We start from the raw sequence: 22,697 nt of genomic DNA, 5'->3' as shown, positions 1-22,697 counted from the left end.
CGAAGAGCGCGCGGTGTTACGCAGAGTTTTGCGTCGCGGTGTTACGCAGAGTTTTGCGTCGCGGTGTTACGCAGAGATTCGCGTCGCGGCTCCGGTGTGCGGGGCGCGCGGGCGGTCGCGCTCTGCGGCTGATTCCTGGTTTGCGGACCGGTGATTGGTCGAAAGGGAGTCACGTGGTCCGTGAAGCTGTCAGTCTGCTGCACCATTGTTCCCGAGCAGCCGGAAGGAGCGCGGCTCGTCTCAGCCACTGCTGCATGCGACAGCGGTGCCGGTAGATCCAGCTCTGCTCGGGAGCCCGGTGCCGGTCTGGAGGAGGAGGAGGAGGAGGAAGAGGGAGGCTTCCACACAGGAGGAACATCCGCGGGGAGGGTTTTGGGTGTCAAACTGAGAAGAAGAGTATTGAGAGGCGCGTCGCTGACCGGCTGGATGCTGATGATCGTTAAGAAATGAATGGTGAGTTTGGACCTGCATGTGACACATCCACACCACATCTCTGTTTCTGGCCTTTTTTTTCAGATTTTTTTTCAGTGTTGTATGAAGTGACAGGACGTGTGAGTGATGGTCTATTGTGTGGTTACCTCAGTGGTCCAATGGGAAAACTACCCAGAGCATCAACCTCAGCAGTCACTGATGCAGCCAGTTAAATTGAACAAGTATTCCAAGATGTCAAGTTTTTCCAATGTATGTATCATGCATGCATTGTTCTTGGTGAATTTCAGCCTTTCTCATTTATTTTTCTTTATTCATTTGGTCATCATGAGATATCATCACTATTATTGTTATTACCTCCTTGTTATAAAATGCTGCAAGGGTTTTAATTTAAAATTTCTGCTGAGGCTTTATATAGTCTGCAGCTGTTAAAAATTAATCAAGCCCTCAGAATGACTTGCAAATTGTGCAAATTACAGAGAAAACAGATATTTAAATGTTTTTTTTATTATTATTATTCATGTACCCAGTTGGGATAGCAGTGTTTGACAGGACTGTTAGACAGCAGTGATGCTCTGCTGAAAACTACCTGACAGCTACTGAAGTAGCTTCACCATCAAATCTGCAAAATGCCACAAATAGAGAACACGCTTTTCTTGACATTCCAGTTTTTTTTGTTCAGCTTTTCCTAAATCTGTAACACAACTCTTTTGCACTAAATGAAATGTAAAATTTGGAGTTCAGGGATAGGATTTGTAAGGACTCAGGCCTAGTCACTGTCATACCGGGACGAGCCTTACAGCTGAACTACACTGAGTTTGACGCACTTGGAATATATGTATCTGTGAAACAGACATGACACCACCGTGGCCTGACATGTCACCGCCACCGTGCCATGCTGCAGGGTTTTTGGGGCACACACACGTGTGTGTGTCCCACAGACGGCTGGAGTGTGAGCCAGCAGGCTGGTATATGGCCAATTGGCCTCTCATGCGGACCACTGGGGGAAGAGAGTTAGTTCCCTGCAGAGGAGGCAGTCAGGCTGCCCCCTTTTCTCTCCCTGGGGAACCCCCCCCCCCCCCCCCTTCTCTTTTCCCTCAGCTATAAAATGGGTAGAGTGGTTAACAAAGAGATCCAGATAAAGCTCTGTCAATCACTGTAATGGTAAAGTTCCTGGAGTACGATAACAGAACGATTTGTTAGAATCTCTTTATGTCGCTCATACAACAAACACCATGAAGCCACGCTTCTCAGTAACACCTTGTATAATCTTTATGACTTCTCCCCTGTGTCCATTTCATATTACAGAAATAAACACACAGTACATCTCTCTCCTTTATTCCTCACAGAGCGCATCGTTGTAGCATAACCCGTTTTTCTAAAGGTAAGACCAAAAACTTGTTGTATTTCTTTTTTTTTTTTTTTTTTGCTGTTTGAACCCTCATTTTGCATATTCACAGCACATTACCGCACCGAAATCATCCCTGCTCACGAGATTGCGTTCAAAGCTCGCACAACTGTTGCTGTGACGCTACAAAGATTGTCTGATAACTTGATGTGATGCTGATGCAGACAACAGTGTTTTGTCAAAACAGACAGCTGTGTTATCCTCACTGGATTACGCCGAGACGCCTGTGATAGCACAATGATGAAAAACAGGCACATTCTATTTACAATATGCTGCATTATTTGTTTGATATTTCTTCTTTGTGAATAAATTGAAGGCAGCAAAAACGCAAATAGGTTACAGTAGTTTGTTTAATTGTGTTGATTCTGCAGTCACGCTGGGCTGGTGTGTTTATTTGAATGTGTTGTGTCAGGTGTTTCGGTCTTGAATGCGGCTGCATCGTTATCCAACGCTGCCTTCTTTGTTGCTCCTCTGGTCGTCCCTTTTGTCCGGGAGAAGGAAAAAAAACAAGGCAGTTCGCCAATCAGTAGCTGAGTACAAGCATGCACTCCAACATGCGACCATGCACATACAATCACCCAGCCATTTCCATATTTGTGCCTGAGATCTGAAAGGTGGGGATCAGTGTGTGTGTGTGTGTGTGTGTGTGTGTGTTCAAGCAGAGGGCCCCCTCTCTTCTTGTGACTGTGTATTTTTCCTCCTCAATCCATCTGTTTCCTCAATCCATCAGCACCCAGTTCTCAGAGGAGCAGAATTTAATTAGTACATGTGGCACAGAGTTAAAGGACACTGAAACATTAAGTAGATGTATTTACTTGTGGAAAGCTGCATCATTAAGCTGACTTATTTGAATAAGCGATTCAGTCATGCTGGTATTACATACTGTAGCACAGATGGCTAAAGCTTGATAACAGTAAATGTAGTCCATTAAAGATTCACAGGAAAGGTGTTGTGGCTTAGCGCTACGAAGAGTCTCCCCGCAGGAGGCTGGTGTGGGTGAGCTGTCTGCACACAAAGGTTCATATGCACGGATAAATCCATTCGCTCTCCTTTCATGTGAGGACAACACGAAGCCCTGGCTTTCAACTTGACCTGCAGGTTCACAGACATTTATTGAGTTAGATTAAAGGTCAGATTGTAAAATGTTGTGCAGAAGACCGGCGGATTTCTGCTTTTTACTGTACAATAATCACACGATTTCATATTTTACATTTAGAAATTGTATATGTATATGAGAAAAGAAGAAATTCCCTTTAATGTTATGTTGATGCAGGATGATTACAATTTCAGGACACTGTTCGGCGCTCACATTTAAACCAGATCATCATTCAGATGCAGGATCTCCATTGTTGTGTGAACTGTCCATGGCTTTTAGGGTAAATAGAGTCATTTCTTCACATATTTAATGGATGACAATACGGTCACATGCAGGTAGAATCAACAGTGTTACATATTAACAAAAAATAAACAAAACAACAACAAAAAACTGTTAAATGTACCTCGCACATTAAAATTTCAATATGTTTTGCTATTAATCTTCGCTGTATATATTAGCACTTTGACAGTTTTTCTTCACCAACACTACATTATAATCGCAGCATCTATGAGACGCAGAGCGGGACTGTGTGAGCGTGAACTGATATCAACCTTTCAGATGACATGGCTGCTTTGTGCGTCTCAGCAGGGTTCACGGTTCCAATTTAGGAGCTTTTGATGTGACTCTTTTTGTGTCTTTGGCTCCTTCCTGCCTGAGTGGCGCCGGGCTTTCACGGTCCAGGATTGTGCTCTCTTCACATGTTGCCATGACACCTATTTGGAATCTTTTGTACATCTGCAGCTAATCAGATGTCAAGGAAAGAAAAAAAAAAAGAGATGTTTTTTTGGCTTAATGAGTTTTATTTGTCAGTGCATGGTAAACGATCACATAACAGCTGTTTTTTTTTTTTGGCCATTCAAGTTAAATGAGACTATTTTGATTTCTTTTTATTCCGTTTCAGTGTGATCTTAACATAATCAGACACTGATGGGACTATATGTTAATTTGTTAGCTGCTGTGATATAATCGGTGGTTTAAAAGATGTAATGTTGCTGGAGATGCTTTATTCTTGAATTGGGAAAACGGTGATGAACAAAGAGTATGTGAAATGCATCTGTACGGTCTGAGTCGAAAATATGGATTGTTGCCTTCTTAAAGGCCAAAACCATTTGTTTCCTTGACAGTATTTTCCACTGATTGACAGACTCCAATGTAAAAAAAAAAAGCATTTTTTTTTTCTTACAGTAACAAAAATGCATGAACTGCTTCAAACACACAAATAAAAGTCAACGATGATATATTTGTGTATCATGTACATGATTTTTGTTATTAGGCAGAAACGCAGTTTAAACGTCTGATCATTTTATCTCTGGTAGCCTTTTTTAACAAAGCAAAAGAGGATCATTAAAAGGTAAATAAAAACAGCCGCTATTAAATTTAATGTTGCTGTTATCAGAGTAGCCCTGCATAATTTCTTTAAAAAAAAAAAAACTTAATTCCAATTAGAAGAAAAATAAAAAAACAAATAGCAGTTTTTTAGCTTTAATTAATGCTCTCCGTGCTTTTATAGCGTCTATTTGAATTGTTGTTACAGATGGTCGCTTATAAACTGGGCTCTTCTTTCTTTCCTGCTGTCTGTAGGTGAAAATTAGCATAATGTATATTAAGTTTCTCACCCATGATCCCAATTAATCACTGCATGTAGCTCTGATCAAGTTTTTCATGATCACACTTTAACAAGAGTTTTATCAGAATCATTAAAAAAAAAATCTCTTTCATGCAGTTTCAAATTATATATTTATACCATATGTTGTAACAACACGTTGGATAACGCTCCTCCCTGAATTGAGTGTGTTCTGGTTAACAACAGATCCCTATCAGGGTCTATTATATGTCATATGTGTGTGTATTTTCCTTTTTTTATATTGCTCTCACTACGCACTGTAGTCACATGCAAAGCTGGCCTACTTCACCATTTTTCTCAGATAACAGTGTGAATGCTTTGCATATAAAAAATTATTCAAGATCTCGACATGATACTGGCTATATATAAATGATAAGGCTTGTCTGCAGAATATGAACTCCCCATCCCACAGCTTTCCCAGCCTGTGTGAAAGATAAAAGCGGCCCTGTCTCTATGAAATGCTTTGGCAGCTCTGTCTCTGCCAGCAAAACCGGCTTTTGCGAACTTTCAGGTGGCATGGGAAAATACAGTCATAAATAAAATATAGAGGCATGAATAATTTAGGTGAGCATTGTGATTGACACGAGGGTGAGAGTACCTGATTATGCCTCCACAGTGTGAGACTTGAATTACAGCAAATCAAACCATCAGTCTGAGTGTCGGAGCGTCTTCGCCTCGCACTTGTTTGCCGTGGCGGGTTTTGATCACGGCTTGTAACAACAAAGATGGTTAAGATGTTGGATGAAATGTCCTCCTGAATATTATTGCTTTTCTATTTAGCCTTGTAGTTCCTATTAGGAAAAAAAAATAAATAAATAAACAACACAGCGAATGTTGCTTGGCGTGAACGTTGTGTTGCAAATGCACCGTCTTGTCTGGAGCCAAACAAGTTCACAAGCTCACGGCTCTCAACAAGTTCTTGCCAGAATTTTCTCATTAGTAATTTACCACGGTGCAGTTTTACAATTCAGAAGCCCGGCAGTTTTCTCCGTCTCTCTCTGTGCTTTATTAAGATATTACACCATGAATTCGGTGTGTATTTATATATGCGATTTCTGCAGTAGCCACTTCTCTCTCTCGCTCTCTCTCTCTCTGCGCCCATGTGGTTAATCAGGAGACCTGCTTCCTCCATTGTTCTGTGAGCAGGAAGAACAGATCAATGATTCCCAGTGTTGGTCTGTACTGTAGCTGCAGAATAGAGGCTGCAGCAGGCATCACCAGGCTGCAGCTCCTCCGTGTGCTGAGTGCTGAACAGTGGGCTCCACTCCCTCCCCCTCCCTCCCCTCCCTCCCCCCTCCCTCTCCTCTACACCCCTCCTTTTCATGTGTGTGGAGCAGATCTGTCTGCAGCCTCAGGCAAGTGCAAGTTAACAAATGTACAGAGCGCATGTGAAGTCTCATTTGCATAAATCTGTAGATGTCGCAACATTCCCTTAAATGGATTCCTTTGTGTTTAATTGTGGAATTTATTATCATCATTATCATTATTATTATTTTTCCTTATGCACGTTCTTGTGTAATTCCTTAAAAGCTGAGAATCAAAATTGCTGTATTTATTTGAAAATCAACATTATTCCTGTACGCGATCTGTCCATCTTGACCTTTATTTTACATCTGCTTCAGCTGTGTAACAATAGAGCACACATGAGTTTGACCACAGTGGTTACATTCAGGCTTATTTGAATCAGTGTATGTTCTAAAACATCTCCTCCGCACCCCTTCGTTTGTTTCGACTTATTTGATTTTAAGCGTCCGCTGCATGTGTTTCTGTTTGCTGTGTGTTGTCTGTGTGTGTGTACACGCTCTGCCTGAAGAGACAGCAGCAAATGAATACAGTCTGTTTATTAAATTTTTCCCGGAACATGAAGGCAGCACATATAGATTAAGGCACGCGGCCCCCTGACCCCTCGTAAAACACTTTCTCGCCGCGGCCTTTTCATGGATAATTTAAAAAAAAGCGGCCTCGCCGTTTCTACAAAACAGTATCAATGAATATGTGAGCGGCGCGTTCGCAGGGATCCTCCACTGACATCATCTGTAGCTGTATAATCATCCAGGCCACAGCCTCTCCTCGGGGGAGTCCAGCTGAGACCGACTCTCTCTCTCTCTCTCTCTCTCTCTCTCCCTGCCTCCATCTATTTATTTCTCTCTCACCGCCAAGCTTTCGCTCCCTCTCTCCTTCAAGGTTGCCGTTTATGGCTGAGCGTGACACCAGTGATGGATGAGTTCGAACACAGCCTCAGACTGGCTGCACGGCCCGGGATCTTTTGTGGTCTCGGGGTTTGTCTTTGCTCCCCGACTCCCATCAATTGCATTTTTTTCTTTTTTTCTTTTTTTTTTACTGGAATGCGCCTTTAGTGGATGGAGAAGAGTCCACTGCAGTAAACGAAATAATTCAATAAAAAGAGAATTAAGATGAGGAGATGTGCCTCGCTGTCTGAGTTGTATAAGTGTGTGTGTTTGTGTGTGTGTGTCATCACTTTGGAGAGGCTGGCAGTCTGTGATGTGGTCAGCCATATTGAATGACACAGACATTTGGCATGCACAGACAGAGACAGAAAACACATTTTCCCACAATCCACTCATGCTCCACCTTTTCCCGACTACTTATGTGCATTTAACAGTTGTTAATATTATGTTGTCAAAAGGTGCAAATAATTTGTTCATTTATCACCTAGATATATCATGGACTGTGTGATAACATCACAAACTTTTAGTCACAGTGTACTTTGATTAATATTTATAATTATTTTGCTAAAGAATATGCTTGAGGTGTAATTTTTAACCTGATTTTATGTTATATAAGTTTAAATTCAGTGTGTTCATTTCACATTTAGGGGTTTTTGTTGAAATTTAATAGAAAAAAACAGACATAATAATTAAGACTGTCATAAACTAATTTGTGTAATCTAATAAACTGTCAATATCTGATGATAATACATGCAGAAAACAACTTCTATACACTGTACATACCGTTTTCCTCAGTGACTGTTTCTCAGTCTGATTTTCACCATCCTGTCTTATCTTCATCGTGTCTTAAGGGAAATATGTCCGGTTTTCAAGATACCCGACATCAAAGTTGGCCCGAACCCAACAGATGCTCTGGGAAATTCTGACACACACACACACACACACACACACCCCTCACACAACATACTGTACAAGTAGTACTTCTATCCATCTATTATAGTGCTTTATTTAACCAATCCAGGGTCAGAAGTGAATGGAGGTGGAATACTCCCATCTGCATATGGTCCACATCCACCTTTCCAGTGAGTCTGTTGAGCCTGACGGAGTCGTCCTCCGTCAGCCTGCTACTCCTCATGATATTCTCCCTCACTTTCTTGATGCTGTGCTCATAGTTGTTCCGCTGCAGCGTTGGTGTGACTGAGCTGTCAGCGCTGTGTGGGCTTGTCTAATGTCTGATTCACTCATTAAGTTCAGCTCGAGTTACGTCAAATAGGAGTGAAATAGTGGCGCACACGTGTTATTTTTGGACATAATCGGCCAGTGTTCAAATCGCATGTTGTCATTTGCTGTTTTCTGACTCACCTTCGAGTGAAGCTTGAGTTTCCTGGTTTAGTTTTTTTTTTTCCTGGATTCAGTCTATTTGTGACCCTCTCCTCACCTCAGCTGGTGTCCACTCTGAGAGCTGATCGGCCGGACGCTGACTGTTACAGTAAATGTCCTCCTGGCATCCTTTCTCACCTCTCTCACTCGCGCGATGGCTGAACAGCAGTGTGTGTTCTGCATCCGGGGAGGGTCGCTCCTCCTCTTGCGTTTGGGATCCTGCTAATCAGCTGGTTTCTGTCTGAGTCAACTCCCTCTCCTTCTCCCCGTCTCTTCACATTATCCAGTGCATGATAAGCATTTTATCCATTAATTCCTTTAAAATGCTCAAAATCTATAGGAGATATCTTCATGATCTGTTTTTATCCCACTGATTTGTTCGGGAAGCTCGTCTTGCTCAGCCAGTGGAAATCTCTTTTTAGGCCCCAGAGCAGAAAGAAAATAGCAAATAGCAAAGTCCCCAGTGAGGAACTTTTGAAGGAAACAAACAGGGAGCCCCACGTCAGATGGTAGTTTCCAGAGATCCCTCCTCCGTGGAAGAAAGCTGAACATATGACATGAAAGCTAATGTCTGTCAGTCACCTGAAACACAAGCAATTTAAAAATATATAGTCTGTTACTCTTTCTGTTATTCAAAAGACCAAACCGTGCTGGTTAGCATGTGATGGAGCATCATTGCCACCAGGTTTTAGCTATTCGTACGTTTGTGGATCGCCCTCCGAAGCGGCGTCCTTGATTCCAGGAGGCGCCTCGGGTTCTCGGCGTGGAGACGTCTGCGCGGCGCGGCGTTCGGGGAGGGAGCGGAGCTGGACTCGGGGCTCGCCTGCATAGCTGATGTGATGATGTTTTTTTTTTTCTGTGCCAGCGTCCTGCTCTGGAGCAGGGACAGACCGTGAAGCGCCGGCGGGGCTACGCTTCGGTCCGAACGCGCTCGTTTCCAGTCGCCGTGCTGACGACTGTCTCTCGTGCACAAAGGGTCTTCTGCAGATCTTGTCCTTAATGACAGCAGATGGCATTTTGATCTGTGTACCTCAGTGTCCGGCGAGATGCTCGCTCCACAACCTAATAAAAAGATAAACTTACCATCTGGTCGGTATGAAATCGGAACGTTACTGTGGAGGAAAGGCTGCGTTGGGTGTTTGGAGGGATAACGACTGCGCTGAAGGTGATAAACAAGGTGGGAGCAGTGATTAATCCTCCGCTCGGTCCTGTTTCTTTCGTTAAAGGTTGTGATTCATGGCCAGAGCTGCTGATATGTTTGTCATGAAGCCAGACAGATTAATCGCTCGGGCGAAATAACTGAAAACTCTCTAAACAACGGCGAAAAATGTAAACTGCGTGTTGCTACTGTCTGAAGGACAATGACAGAAATGACTCTCCCCTTTAATCTGTTTAGAGATGTTTCATTTCACCACGGATCACCTCAATTATACTACGGCTGCACAAATGAAATTATATGATTTCCAAACCTTCTTTTGTTTGTTTTTGCCTGCTGTCTTCAATTTCCTCCGTCGCGATAAGAAAGCCCCTTGAAGTCGGAGCAAATATAGGTCAGCGTCAGTGGCGTAATGGTGGAACAAATGCCATCTCTCCAGCTCCTGTTCTGCATCTTTATGTAATAGGGAGGAATGTATGTGTGATGTTCATTGGGAAATCATTAAAAGAATGCAGATGAGGTTGTCTAATAACACATTTTCATCAAAAGATCTGGGGAAAGTGATTAGCGGAACAACTAGGTTGAGCAAAAAGTTGTGTGTGTGTGTGTGTTTGTGTGTGTAGTTTTGCTTCAGGTGCACAGCATGCTTGTTTCCCAGCATGACAGTGAAACTCCGAGACACATAATTTTTTATGAAACGAGATAGAAGGGTGTATCCTGGGCCAAGGAAAAACCCATTGAATGCTGAAGTGGATCCAGCTCGCTGGCCTCTTGCCTAATAAATGCCGTCTTAAAATTCAGAGCTCGGTAGTAAAGTTCAACAGGCAGTTCTTAAAACACAATGACTTCTTCCTTTTTTTTTTTTCTTCCTTTTTTCTTTTATCTCAATCCTGATTCACTGATACCAGCTGGCTTCAGTCAGCGCAACTGTGTTTTGACTTGTAAATAGAACCATATCGGTTTGATTTTGGGGGCAAGGGTTCATGTTATTTAATCTTTATACACACATAGACACACGTGGACAAAATTCTTGGTACCCTTTGTTTAATGAAAGAAAAATTCACAGTGGTCAGAGAAACAACTTGAATCTGACAAAAGTAGTAATAAATGAAAATTGTCAATGAGACTTCTGCACCTTTTAGCAGGTGTTTCGGCCCACTGCTTATGAGCAAACTGCTCCAGCTGCCTCAGGTTGAAAGGGTGCCTTTTCCAGACGTTTCGGTGTTTCGGCTCCTTCCAAAGATGTTCGATATGATTTCGGTCAGGGCTCATAGAAGGCCACTTGAGAATAGTCCAGTGTTTTCCTCTGAGCCATTCTTGGGTGTCTTGCTGTCATTGTCCTGTTGCAAGACTCATGACCTGCGACTGAGACCGAGCTTTCTGACACTGGCCAGCAACATTTCTCTCTAGAAATCCCTCGATAGCCTTGAGATTTCATTGTACCCTGCACAGATTCCAGACACCCTGTACCAGATGCAGCAAAGCATCCCCAGAACACAACAGAGTCTCTTCCATGTCTCGCAGTAGGGAGTCGACAGTGTTCTTTTCTTGATATGCTTCATTTTTCCTTCTGTGAACATAGAGCTGATGTGCCTTGGCTAAAACTTCCATTTTTGTCTCATCTGTCCATAGGACATTCTCCCAGAAGCTTTGAGGCTTGTTAACATGTAGTTTGTCAAACTCCAGTCTGGCTTTTTTATTTGTTTAACAATGGTGTCCTCCTTGGTCGTCTCCCATGTAGGTTCGGTTCAACGTTCACGTAGGTTGGCTACAGTCCCAATCTTGACTTTCTGAATAATACGTACAGCTGTGGCCACAGGAACATCAAACTGCTTGGAGACGGTCTTATAGCCTTTAGCTTTAACATGCTTGTCTATAGTTTTCTCTCTAATCTCCTGAGACAACTCTTTCCTTTGCTTCCTCTGGTCCATGCTGAGTGTGGGACACTTCATGTGACTCCCTGTCGCCCTCTGGATGAGCCGCTGACTGATTACCAGATTGTAAACACCTGTGATGTTAATTAGTGGACACACCTTGGACTGACTTGTCCCTCTGGTCAAATCATTTTCAGTCTTTTCCAGGGGTACCATCATTTTTGTCCAGGCCTGTCTCTTGAGTTTATTTTTTTAAATAATTCTGTTGAAGCATGGTTGAAAAGCAATGTCTGACTTTCGTTAGTTAAATCTCATAGAATTTTTTTTTCATTATTACTTTCATCAGAATCAGAATTTTTCTTTCATTAAACAAAGGGTACCAACAATTTTGTCTACGCGTGTACATGCCAGCATTATGTTGCAACATGTAAAAATGCATTTTGACATATATTTATATCCTATTCTGAAGCACAATAAACCATAATATTGCTCTCATTCAATGTGCGATAATGTATACATCAGCTAGATTGCACACAGTTTGTGCTATTTGAACGTGAAATTATATTTTTCATGCAGTGGAGAAAATATAAAGGCTTGAATTAGATTTGAAGCAAATTAAGAATTTTAGTGTTTGAAGTGAAAATGGTTGCAGATTGTTTTTCCTTGGCCACTCACTTTGCCACAGGGCATGTACATCTCCTTATTGTTTCACTCACATTTGTTTTTTTTACCTGATCATATGAATTGCCTGAATTTTTTATTTTTTTTTGTTATTATTAAACAATAGATAGCAGAAACACACTGTATGACAGTGTTACGAGCCAGACCGCGATACACTGCAGACTGAAGTGCTATCTTACTGGATTAAATTAAAGTGAACAAGCCCTTGTGATTCAAGTCTCGGTAGAACCGTCTGTCTGTTTAGCTGCAGTTTGTGTTTTATGTGCTTATTTATTTCTTTCACTTAAATCTCGAGGGGAGACTGTCAGAGCGAAGTCAGAAGTTGTGTTTCGGCTTCTCGTGGCCAAACCCAGGAGTCACTTCAGTGGCATGAAATTATCCTGAAAGGGTTACAGGGGATATAAACCCCCGTCGCTGCGGACAGTTTTACAGCTGTGTTTGGTAGAAACGCAGCTCAAATTGCTTGACAGATGAAAACAAAGATGAAAGAATGACATTAAGAACAATAAAGAGTTAGGAGCGACGTGAGCTCAGGAGCTTTTTACTGTTGTGATGTGTCTTGTAAAAAAATAAAATAAATAAAAGCTGTTTCAAATGAATACTGAAAGCACAAGATGGACTGAACGTATTTCTGTGAGGAGGAGGATGCAGAACGTTGCAGGAACAAATTACTTTTGTTTTCTAAAAGAAAAACGGAACAGTTCTAATCATTGTATTTAAATCCGTCAGTCTTTATAATGGCTACTTAACCATGTAAATTCTGACTGTGTAGCATTTTCATTGATTTGTATGAAGGAACTGTTAAACAACCACCTCTCATCGCACATGTTGTGTCCCTTTTTTTTTTTTTTTGCTGTCTCATTTTTAATACATAATGTTTTTCTACGCTCCATTTGTGCGCGGACAGTGTGATTTGTTTGTAATGACTGTGATGGAGCTCTGAAAACAAGCCTCCAGGCTTAAAGCCATCCTGAGAGAGGAAGCGCAGGACCTTTTATGTTGACATACGATCCAATTGAGTGCAAGAATGATATCATGGCCGTTTGGCTGCACAGGCTGAGGCCCCACTCACTCTCCAGCGGCAGAACTTCCTGCCATAGGAAGTGTTGGGAGCGTATTTACCACGGGACTGATGGATCCTATTTTCCTGTAGACGAGGCAGGTAATGTTGATATTTACTAGTCGGCCTCTTCCAGGTAGACGGAGAGTCTTCACACTAACATGTGTTGCGTCTTTAAGTTGGGCTGTTATTTTGGTTTTTCTCTCTCAGCCGCCGCTTTTTTTTTGTCTCCTTTATTGTGTTGTTTCTGGCATTAGATCTGTCTGTTTTTCTATTTCTTCGCCGGCCTTTCTCGATTTCACCTCTATGCTCTGTCTCCCCCCCCCCCCCCACCCCCCCCCCCCCCCCCCCCACCCCCATTATTCCCCTCTGAATCCCCTCCTCCCAACATTTCTGGAACACGCTATCACAGTATTTTCCCGCGGCCCTGCATCTTCCATATACCGCCTTCCCTTATCAATTTCTTCAACATTTTGTCTTTTTCTCCCCCACTACACACCTCTCCCTCCCTCCTCACTCCCCTGCCTGCCCCCCCCCCCCCCCCCTCCCCTCCCCTTCCCTCCCCTCCCCTCCCCAGCTCATGTTGGTAAAAATATCTGCAGACAGCAGGAGCAGAGGCACGCCTGACTCTCTCTCTCTCTTCCTCTCTCTCTTTCTCTCTCTCTCTCTCTCTCTCTCTCTCTCTCTCTGGTTCTCTCCCTCTCTCTCTCTCTCTCACATCCCACCCATGTGATCTCTCAGGCTGCCTCTGCTCTGCTCCACTCTGCTCCAGTCAGGCTCCTGCCTTTCAGCCGGCTGCAGCTAATGAGCCTTTGTGTGTCCAAGAGAGGGAGAGAGAGAGAGAGAGAGAGAGAGAGAGAGAGAGAGAGAGAGAGAGAGAGAGAGAGAGAGAGAGCAACACAGTTACAGAGAGGGAGTTAAAGTGAGAAAGACTGTCGTCTTGCAACAATAAAGCATATGGTACCGACAGTGCAGTCAGAGCTGGAAAATTACTAGTCTCTCTATCTCTCTCACACATGCACACACACACACACACACACACACACACACACACACACACACTCCTGCACCCTTTTTTTTTTTTTCCTCATGCATGTGGAACTCAAGGGGTCGGTGCGAGTCAGTGGACTGAGAGGAAATGGGGATCTCTTCATTCATCATGTTTCACCTTTTTTTGAATAGCCACGTCTGTGACTGGGTGGCTGTACTGTTGTGAGAAGAGGTGAGAGGAGTCACATCCTGCCAGTGGATACAGGTCAGTTTTTACTGTGAGGGCACACACACTCACACACGCACGCGCACGCACACATGCACGCACGCACAAGTGTAATGTGGTCACTGTAGGACTGATGTGTCCTGACTTGCTCCAGATGCCATCGGCTTGCTGGCATCACTTGGGACGAGTGTTTTCAGCCCGGCGCTGTCAGGCGGCTTTGCTGTGACTGAGGGAATCTTGTGAATGACGAGAGGAAAATAATTGTATTCCTAATGCGGGCGTGCTACAGCTCCGTGAGCACAGTTGATTAAAGAGAAGAGTTGGTTTCCACAGTTGCTGTGTGTGTGTGTGTGTGTGTGTGTGTGTGTGTGTGTGTGCGCACAGAGGCAAACACAGGGAGGGGCTTTCCATGCTAGCTTTTGCTGCATTATTTTCTCTGGGATTTTCTTCCCTTGTAACATTCTGTGTATGTTGCCCGGCCGTGATTAGTGGTAAGGCAACAGCGGAGACAAAGAGAGAGCTGTTGGAGGCAAGCGTCAGTCCGTCCCTGTTTTTTATTTATCCCTGATGAAGGAGGTTCACCCCAGATTACCCACAGCGCCGCGGTTTATGATGTCAGGAACATGTAGTGGCTGGATTTTAACTTTTCATAACGGGATGCAGATGAAGTGCTCACGCTCCATCCTGCAAAAAAACATCAGCTTTTCTTTTAGATATTAGCCTGATCTGATCTAACGTGAGTGTGTTATTGTGAAGGTTTTCCCATGCACAGTATGCTGCACGGGACTCGCTGCCATATGGGAAAGCACTAGTTGTGAGAGTACATTAGAATCTCCATGGAAACCACTTTTGGTATCAAAGCCTAGTGCAGCATCAGCTAAGGGCTAAGCATACGAATATGTTTTCAACAATGGCATCTGATTAGAACCCTCACTAGGAAATGGGATAAAATTGCTCAGGTCATTTTTTTTTTTTTTGGGGGGGGGTGGAAATTTCCACTCCTGTGTGCCTACAAAAAAACATGCTTTGTGAAGTAAACCTCTTTTTTTTTCCACTGACATCAGGCTTCTTTGCAATTTCTAATCTCTCAAAACAGGATTATGTAAATGTTAATTTAATGATGGTTTTGTCACATTTATTCAGCTCTTGTGAGCCAGTTGGTTTGACTGAGATCGGGGTGCAGCAGATTGATACACAGCGAGGTTACCCTGAGTGACTCCTCTCTCCTCCACTCTCTCCCAGATGGAGGATGCCTCGCATTCCTGGGTTGTAGGTAGAGTTGTTGACTCTGGAGCGTCTCCAAATGCTGGCGATGCCATGTCACTGCACTGAAACAAGCGCAGCCTCCTGAGAATAATGACCCTCTTGCTGGCAGCACTAGTCCTCTCTGGGTTGCACCTCTTTTTTTTTTTTTTCCAGGCGGCGTGTCTCTCAGGCAGCATTTGCATCTGTAATGACTTGATAGCGGAGCCCAGATGAAACGCCGTGGCTGTCTGTGAATGGAAACACCCCCACAAGCTGCTCTGGCAGATAGACAGAGTGGGACTGGGTGAAGGCGCGCGCTGTCTTTACCGAATCCAGGTTCTGAGACAGAAATCAGCGAGGGAAAAGCTGCCAGTCACTGCAATCCCTGCTACTGCAGCACTGCTGTTGTGTTCCTGGTCGTATTTTTAATTGTGACATTACATATTCCAGCAAACGGCTTTTTAAAAAACCGGGAAGCAAAAGACTCTGCAATTAAATGCAAACCATCTTCACTATATTATCATGTCATTTTATAAACGGTCCCTCTAATAATACATTTCAGTACGTGCTGAGTGGCAGCAGGATATTATTGACATAGCGGGTGACAGAAAAAAAAAAGCAGGATTCAGAATGATTTACTGTTTGATAGTTGTGCTGTGGTTTGCATTCGAGCCGGTTTTAGTGTAACAGCAATTAGTGTGGAGTATTTGACTGATGAGCTTGTTCTTGTTTATTTCTCTAATTGCATCATCAGTCAGACAGAGTTAATGGACCCTCTCAATTGACATTGAAGTGGTCTGTAACACTTCTGCTACAACAACCTCCACGAGAACAGCAAACTGCAAACATTTAGCTTGAGCAATATGCAGATTTTTTTTTTTTTTTTTTTCTGTGTGAAGTGTGCATAACATTGCTGCACCCCGAGCTGCTGCTGAAATTTTTATCACTATGGTAGCTGTCAATGAAAAGTAGGCAGCATCAATGTGATCTGCAAGCCCTGGATGTTCTATATTTTGATTGTTCATAGAGGAACACAAAGAGAAAATAAAGCATTTTACTGTATGGATCTTACCTTCAGCCTTTACCTGAGATCCTTGCTTTGTTATATCCTGAATCAGATGTAATAGAAGCTCTTTACAGATACTGGATTATCTGTCACAGTGTTATTTGTGCTGCTGTGCATTATGTCTACATACCATCGCATGAAAACCCTGATGTCACACTGGAAATGTTCTTCGCTTGTTTTTGCACCTGTATTTCTACATCCATGTTTGATTTCTGTATTGTTTTTCTCTTAAGCCACTTTGTTGTCATTTGCTTCTTTCTGTGAGCTGATGCAGGTGTTCAGTGCGATCCCTCTATGTATTGTGCATCATTTGTGCACGTCAGGTCGGTCCAGTCTGCCTTTTACCTTCAGCAGCTCAATCAAAGACAGTGGAATTAAGTTTGTGTGAGGCAGACGTGGCTTGTAATTAGCAGCCCTCTCCTTCCGTCTCCACTTCTTTGTGCCAAGGTGATCAATGGCCCGGGGAGCGCCCGGGAGCTGGGACAGCAGCGAGACAGATTCCGTGTGTGAGAGTGGCGGCGGTGGGCGCAGGGGGGGGGGGTGGCGGAGGGAGCCGCCGCTAATTAAGTGTGTTGAGGACTATGAAGGTCCTAACCTGGATATTAAATAATGCGTGGCCCCTCTGCTGTCGTCGGGTTTCAGGTGCAGATGCGGCGGGCCATGAGTGGAATACTGAAGAGGAAATTTGAGGAGGTGGAAGCCTCCTCCTCCCCGTGCTCCTCCGCGCGGGAGTCTGATGATGAGGTCTCCTGCAGCGAGAGTGGGGATAGCAGCGACAGTGTCAACCCCTCCGCCTCGGGCCCTTTCACCCGTGAGTGCCTGTGCCTCTTAAATTCATGCATTGTGCTCAGTGTGTGACAAGTGTGTGCCATTGACAGTAAGATTAATGTCATCATTTCATCTCAAGGAAAACAAAGCCAAAGCACTGGGAAGAAGAAGAAGAAAAAAAAAAAAAGTATTTAATCAGGATGGGAGCAGCACTCGGAGCCAGGGTGCAGGATGCAGGTCAAAGGAAACAAATCTGCATGTCTGTTGATAAGGAAATACAACATGAATATACAGCGGTGGCCGTGCCTTGGAGAGCAGAGGAGGCTGAGTGATGCTAAGAGTCTGGAGCTGTAATAAAGGGGAAACATGCACAGGCAGCCTCCCTCATTAGGAGCGGTATCAGCATACAGCCTCAGCCACATGAATGAGCCGACGCTGCGTCTCAAGCTGTGTGTGAAACACTCCTGGCACCGCGCATGTAGATGCAGAGCTCTCGAAGAGCGGCGAGCAGCTAAACGCCTATTGTCTGGACCAAAATATCTGCTTATATAACATATTTAATTAAATAGCCCCGTTTGAAAAATAGATATATTTCTGGTTGATGCATGTTGGGTAAAGGCTAGTGCAGCAACTAAGAATGATTAATTATTTAAAAGCAGTCAGCGTGGTGTATTTCCAGTGTCTCTTTCTTGTAAAACGACCGTACACAGCTGAATCATATTCAGCATGGAAAAAAAAGCAGAAAATGTTCACAATAATCCACCATAATTAATCCCAATTAAAAGGTTAGATGCTTTTTGAATGCGTTAATAAATAATTCAGCTTTTAACTTGGATTTGAACATTTTGAGAGGACTGAAATAAAAGCTGACCTTGCCCACTTACCCCATACAGTCTGACAGAATAGAAGTTACTCTACGTAAAAGTGTTTCTCTATAAACGCGTGAATGTGTCTGGTTATTATTTTTAGCCTGCTGTATGTTTGAATTCTGTTTTACTCATCAAGCTTTACTCGACAAGGTAGAGAACAAATTCCTTCTCTGCCGACAAAAAAAAAAAAAGCATAATGAGAGGGTAAAGTTGATATGTATGATATGAAGATTTTCTGTTTTTGTAAACAATGTAAAGCATTTAACTTAATAAGGAATAAATAATAAGAAAAAAATTTAATTTAATAAGAAAAAAGTCTGAACAGAACAGGCAACAGTTGCAGATCTGAAGTCAGAATTTTGGTTGAATAAGACAAAACTTTTCCTCATAAATCTTGGCCTGAATTGACTTTTAATGGAGGAATTCAGTTGTAATGGAAGATAAATGAGACGCGCATGAGAACCATTATTTCTCCTCTACAGGCTCTAAAGATTAAAACAGTGAGTAATTCTTAATAAATGACTCATTTTAAGTGTTTACATGAAAGTGAGCATGAGTAAAAGAGAATATGTCTGACAGTTATTTACGAGATTAACACATTGAGATACTTCAGAGAAACCTAAATTACATGTTTTTGATGTGTTTTGGAAGAAACTGAACACATTTAACGAACATTTCCTCTGACGGTGTTTCGTTCAAATGGTTTAATGGCGTTGCGGACCGGTGGCAGAAGTGTTCCTCCGTCCCCCGGAGGCTGCGCTGGGCCGGGGTGTCAGCTGCAGCCGCCGGTAGCCGGGGCCTCCGGCGGGTCAAGGAGGGGTGAACACGCCCCGGAGACGTGTGCATGTAGTGACTGGCAGATAAAACAATTAAGTCCTGAGTGGCTTTACTTTGAGGGGAGGAAGACACCTGCAACGTGTTTATGTTCTTATTTTTTTCTCTTAGAGCTTCTGAGGGTCTTGAAGCCTTTAAAGGGTAAAAGCACAGAAAAAAATACCTGTGAGATGTTTTTTTTTTTTATATATATATAGGCTCTTATATAGAAAGCTGATTACCTCGCCCTTTGCTGCTGTTAATTGTTTTGACACCTGAAGCAAGCTGTTTTTCATTTCTTTTTGTAGATAATGAAACTGGGCTCCGCTCGGTGCCTTCAGCCTGACAGCTCTACATCTGTAATGAAATGCATTGTCCCCTATGCACGGGGAGGAGGGCTGCTGGAACCAGATGGTTTCTATTTGTCCTGTCTGTCTGATTGGGAGGGGGGCCACTGCTTCCCTGAACCCACACTCCTCATCTCTGGGCCAGGCAGGGGATTATTTATGCTCCGACGTTGCCCTCCTCCTTGCACCTCCCCCCTTTACAGAGCTCTCTCCTTAAAAAGACACGCTGAGGACCCGCATGCCAAGTCGCAGATATGAAGAGAACCTCACCAAAAAAAAAAAAAAAAAAAAAGATGTGCCGAAGCCGGCCGTAAAGCTGACAAGAAGAGAGTTCGTCTTTTTTTTTTTTTCTGGCATTTAAGGACAATATAAAACTGTACTCCTCGCTCGCTGAAGAATGTCACTTATCTTAACAGGCTTTACGTGGCTATAAAAGTGTTGTACTCCAACATAAAAGAACATATAAATGGGAAGGAGAGAAATCAACAGCACTTAAGCGCTCTTGACGCGCTGATTTGCTTGTAGAGCTTGAATTCATTCCGCAGTGGGGATGAATGAATTGTCAAAAAACATTTTACAACAGAAATGGCAATCACCATATGCAGTGTGATTTTTTTTTTTTCTTGAATATTTCCATCTTTCCTTGCAGCCGACTCGATACTGAAGAGGGAGAAGCGCCTGCGGACCCGGCGGGTGCATTTCGAGAATGTGACGGTTTACTACTTCAGCCGGCGGCAGGGCTTCACCAGCGTGCCCAGCCAGGGTGGCAGCACACTGGGCATGTCCAACAGGCACAGCTGGATCCGGCAGTACTCCCTGGGCGAGTTCGCCCTGGAGCAGGAGCGCATCCACAGAGATATGCTCAGAGACCACTTGAAGGAGGAGAAGCTCAACTCAATCAAACTGAAGGTAGAAGCTTGCTTGTTTGTCGCTTTTTTTCATGCGAGACCAGTGTCGCAGAGCTGCTGTCTCTCACTTGTCTGCAAATTACATGGTGAAGATTTTCAACCGCGTATTAATACTTGCCATCGCCGTTTCACGACTTCCAGCTGACAAAGAACGGCGCGGTGGAGTCCGAAGAGGCCAACACGCTCACGGCGGAGGACATTTCCGACGACGACATCGACCTGGACAACACCGAGGTGGACGAGTACTTCTTCCTGCAGCCCCTCACCACTAAAAAGCGCCGGGCGCTGCTGCGCTCCTCCGGGGTGAAGAAGATCGACGTGGAGGAGAAGCACGAACTGCGGGCCATCCGCATGTCCAGGGAGGACTGCGGCTGCGACTGCCGGGTTTTCTGCGACCCGGAGACGTGCGCCTGCAGCATCGCAGGGATCAAGTGCCAGGTGAACACTCTGGCTTCCTGTGGAGGGGGGGGGCAGGGTTTGGGTCTGGACAGGAAGCATTAAGCGAGCGTAAATGTTGTGATTTTTTTGTTTTCAGGTGGACCGCATGTCGTTTCCCTGCGGCTGCACAAAAGAAGGCTGCAGCAATTCGACCGGCAGAGTGGAGTTTAATCCCATCCGCGTCCGAACCCATTTTTTGCACACCATCATGAAGCTGGAGCTGGAGAAGAGTCGTGAGCAGCAGCAGCAGCCGTCCCCGACCAACGGTTACCATAGCGAAGCTAATGACCTGGGGGGCGGGAATCCGTTCGCTCAGTCACAACACCGGTTGGAGTACTCTCTGTCGGACGCCGTTCCCACGGCCAGCATGCACCTGCAGGCCCCCGAGGACATGGACGAGCCCCTGGACGACGACGACGACGACGACGACGAGGAAGACGATGACGAGGACGAGGAGGAAGAGGAGGAGGAGAACGACGAGGAGGAGGAGGATGAGGAGGACGAGGAGGACAGCAGCAGCGTCTGCAGCGGGCTGTCCGACTCCAGCACGCAGAGCCTGGCCAACAGCGACTCCGAGGACGAGGAGGGAGACGACGAGGACGAGGAGAAGCAAGACGGCTTCGACGACGGCGCGGCGGCCCCGCCGGCGCCCTGCGCCGACGTGTCCTCCTCCGTCTTGTGCTACAACAGTGAGTCCGTAGCGCACGACAACCACATGAACGGAAACACTTACCTAATGAACTCTTCCCCAGCCGAGTACTACCAGCTGGGCGGCGCCGGCGCCATCGCCAACGGCCAGATCCCCCAAGCCAGTGAACCCTATGGGGAAGCCTTAGCATTCCAGGATCCGGCGAACGGCACCAACGGCGGCGTGGCCCAGGGACCATTCGGCGTGTCCGCCGAGCCGTACACAGACTACTCCAGCCAGGCCGAGGAGCAGTACGCCGCCGGTCACCACTTCACTCCCTCCACGCCGCTGACCTGCTTCGCCCCCGATCAGAAGATCTTGTCCAAAGCGGCGTTCGCTGAGCAGCCGGAGAGCCGCGGCCAGACGCAGTTCCAGAACTACCTGAACAATAACGGCCAGGACTCCTACGGCAGTCGCGCCTCGTGTATGACGGCCGACGAGCCGCCGCAGGAACCCGGCCTGAACGGACACTCCGACCTGACCTTACTAGCAAACACGACCAAGAAGCTCCCTTTACCAGACCATTGCCCCGAGGTCGCAGCCATCTAGCGAGCCCCACTTTTTCAAAGTGTTCTTTCTTTATTACGTCTTTAGCATTATCTTAGGAGAAAATGCATATGGCCTTCTTCTTCTTCTTCTTCTTCTTCCTCTTCTTCTTCTTTTTCTTTTGCATCATCTGACCTTAAATTTCAAGCCACTTCGCAGCTCTGTCACACGTTTCCACCTGTAACTACGAAGCCATAGGTTCATTAAGAAAACGGTTCCGAGGAACTATTTGCTCTCGGAGGTTTCCGCACGACAGAAAGCGTTAAAGCCGCAGAGGAGACCGAACGAAACGAAACACTGAAGCATAGTTTATGTCATGATGTGCAATGTATCCTGTAATTTCAGATGTAAAGTTCTAGTTTTAAGCAGATATTGTACTGTAGATGGAACTTTTTTATGTCTATCGTATGTGTCAAATGTGCAAAAAAAACAACAAGAAAAAAAAAGGGTTTATCGTCAGTTATTTATTGTTTCTGAATTCTGTGTATACTTATATATTGTAAATGTTTTGATAACAATACGCATGCTGTTTTGGAAATCTCAGTGACATTTGGGAAAAAGATTGCCATTGTTTTATATGACTGATGTGTTGTATGCATAACGCTCATTTTTCTTCTTCTTCTTTTTGTCACAACGCCATGCTTTTTCTATGTTTTTTTGTTTGAAAAGCATGAAAAAGCCTGAGACTTATTTGTATGTTTGGAATATCAGTGGACATGTCGAAATCGATTCCCAGCCTTTTGCACAGATGTGTAGGGGTCCAGTGGCATGCAGTTGGGTTTTTTTTTTCTTTTTTTTACAAACTTGCACCCTCCTCCTCCCATTCCCTCTCTGAATAACATAACTCTCATGTGTCACCGGAAAGATTCATTCTCTGAAGCACTTCATTAATACAG

The 22,697-nt window shown here is 44.4% G+C and overlaps 2 protein-coding genes across 3 annotated transcripts in view; one reads left to right on the top strand and one right to left on the bottom strand.

The window, feature by feature from the left end:
* Positions 1 to 1,778: 1,778 nt before the first annotated feature.
* On the top strand, positions 1,779 to 21,867 carry csrnp3 (cysteine-serine-rich nuclear protein 3). Of its 2 annotated transcripts, none has more exons than XM_030112777.1 (5): positions 1,779 to 1,813; positions 17,067 to 17,235; positions 19,871 to 20,130; positions 20,271 to 20,567; positions 20,665 to 21,867. In XM_030112777.1, exons 2-5 carry the CDS (start codon positions 17,073 to 17,075, stop codon positions 21,802 to 21,804), a joined length of 1,860 nt encoding a protein of 619 aa, XP_029968637.1. In that variant the 5' UTR covers positions 1,779 to 1,813; positions 17,067 to 17,072; the 3' UTR covers positions 21,805 to 21,867. The 2 variants fall into 2 exon arrangements, with proteins under 2 accessions (XP_029968637.1, XP_029968636.1); XM_030112776.1 differs by lacking the exon at positions 1,779 to 1,813 and adding an exon at positions 13,963 to 14,152.
* ttc21b (tetratricopeptide repeat domain 21B) overlaps positions 13,917 to 22,697 on the bottom strand; it is a 28,572-nt gene continuing 19,791 nt past the window's right edge. Inside the window, exon 30 of the mRNA XM_030112774.1 lies at positions 13,917 to 13,961. The gene's annotated coding sequence lies outside the window, so the exon portion shown is untranslated. The remainder of the gene's footprint in view (positions 13,962 to 22,697) is intronic.

Source organism: Salarias fasciatus, chromosome 16, assembly GCF_902148845.1.
Source record: "Salarias fasciatus chromosome 16, fSalaFa1.1, whole genome shotgun sequence".
NCBI classification, from domain to species: Eukaryota; Metazoa; Chordata; class Actinopteri; order Blenniiformes; family Blenniidae; genus Salarias; species Salarias fasciatus.
The sequence above is the reverse complement of the archived record's forward strand: the minus strand, read 5'-3'. Positions and strand labels throughout refer to the sequence as shown.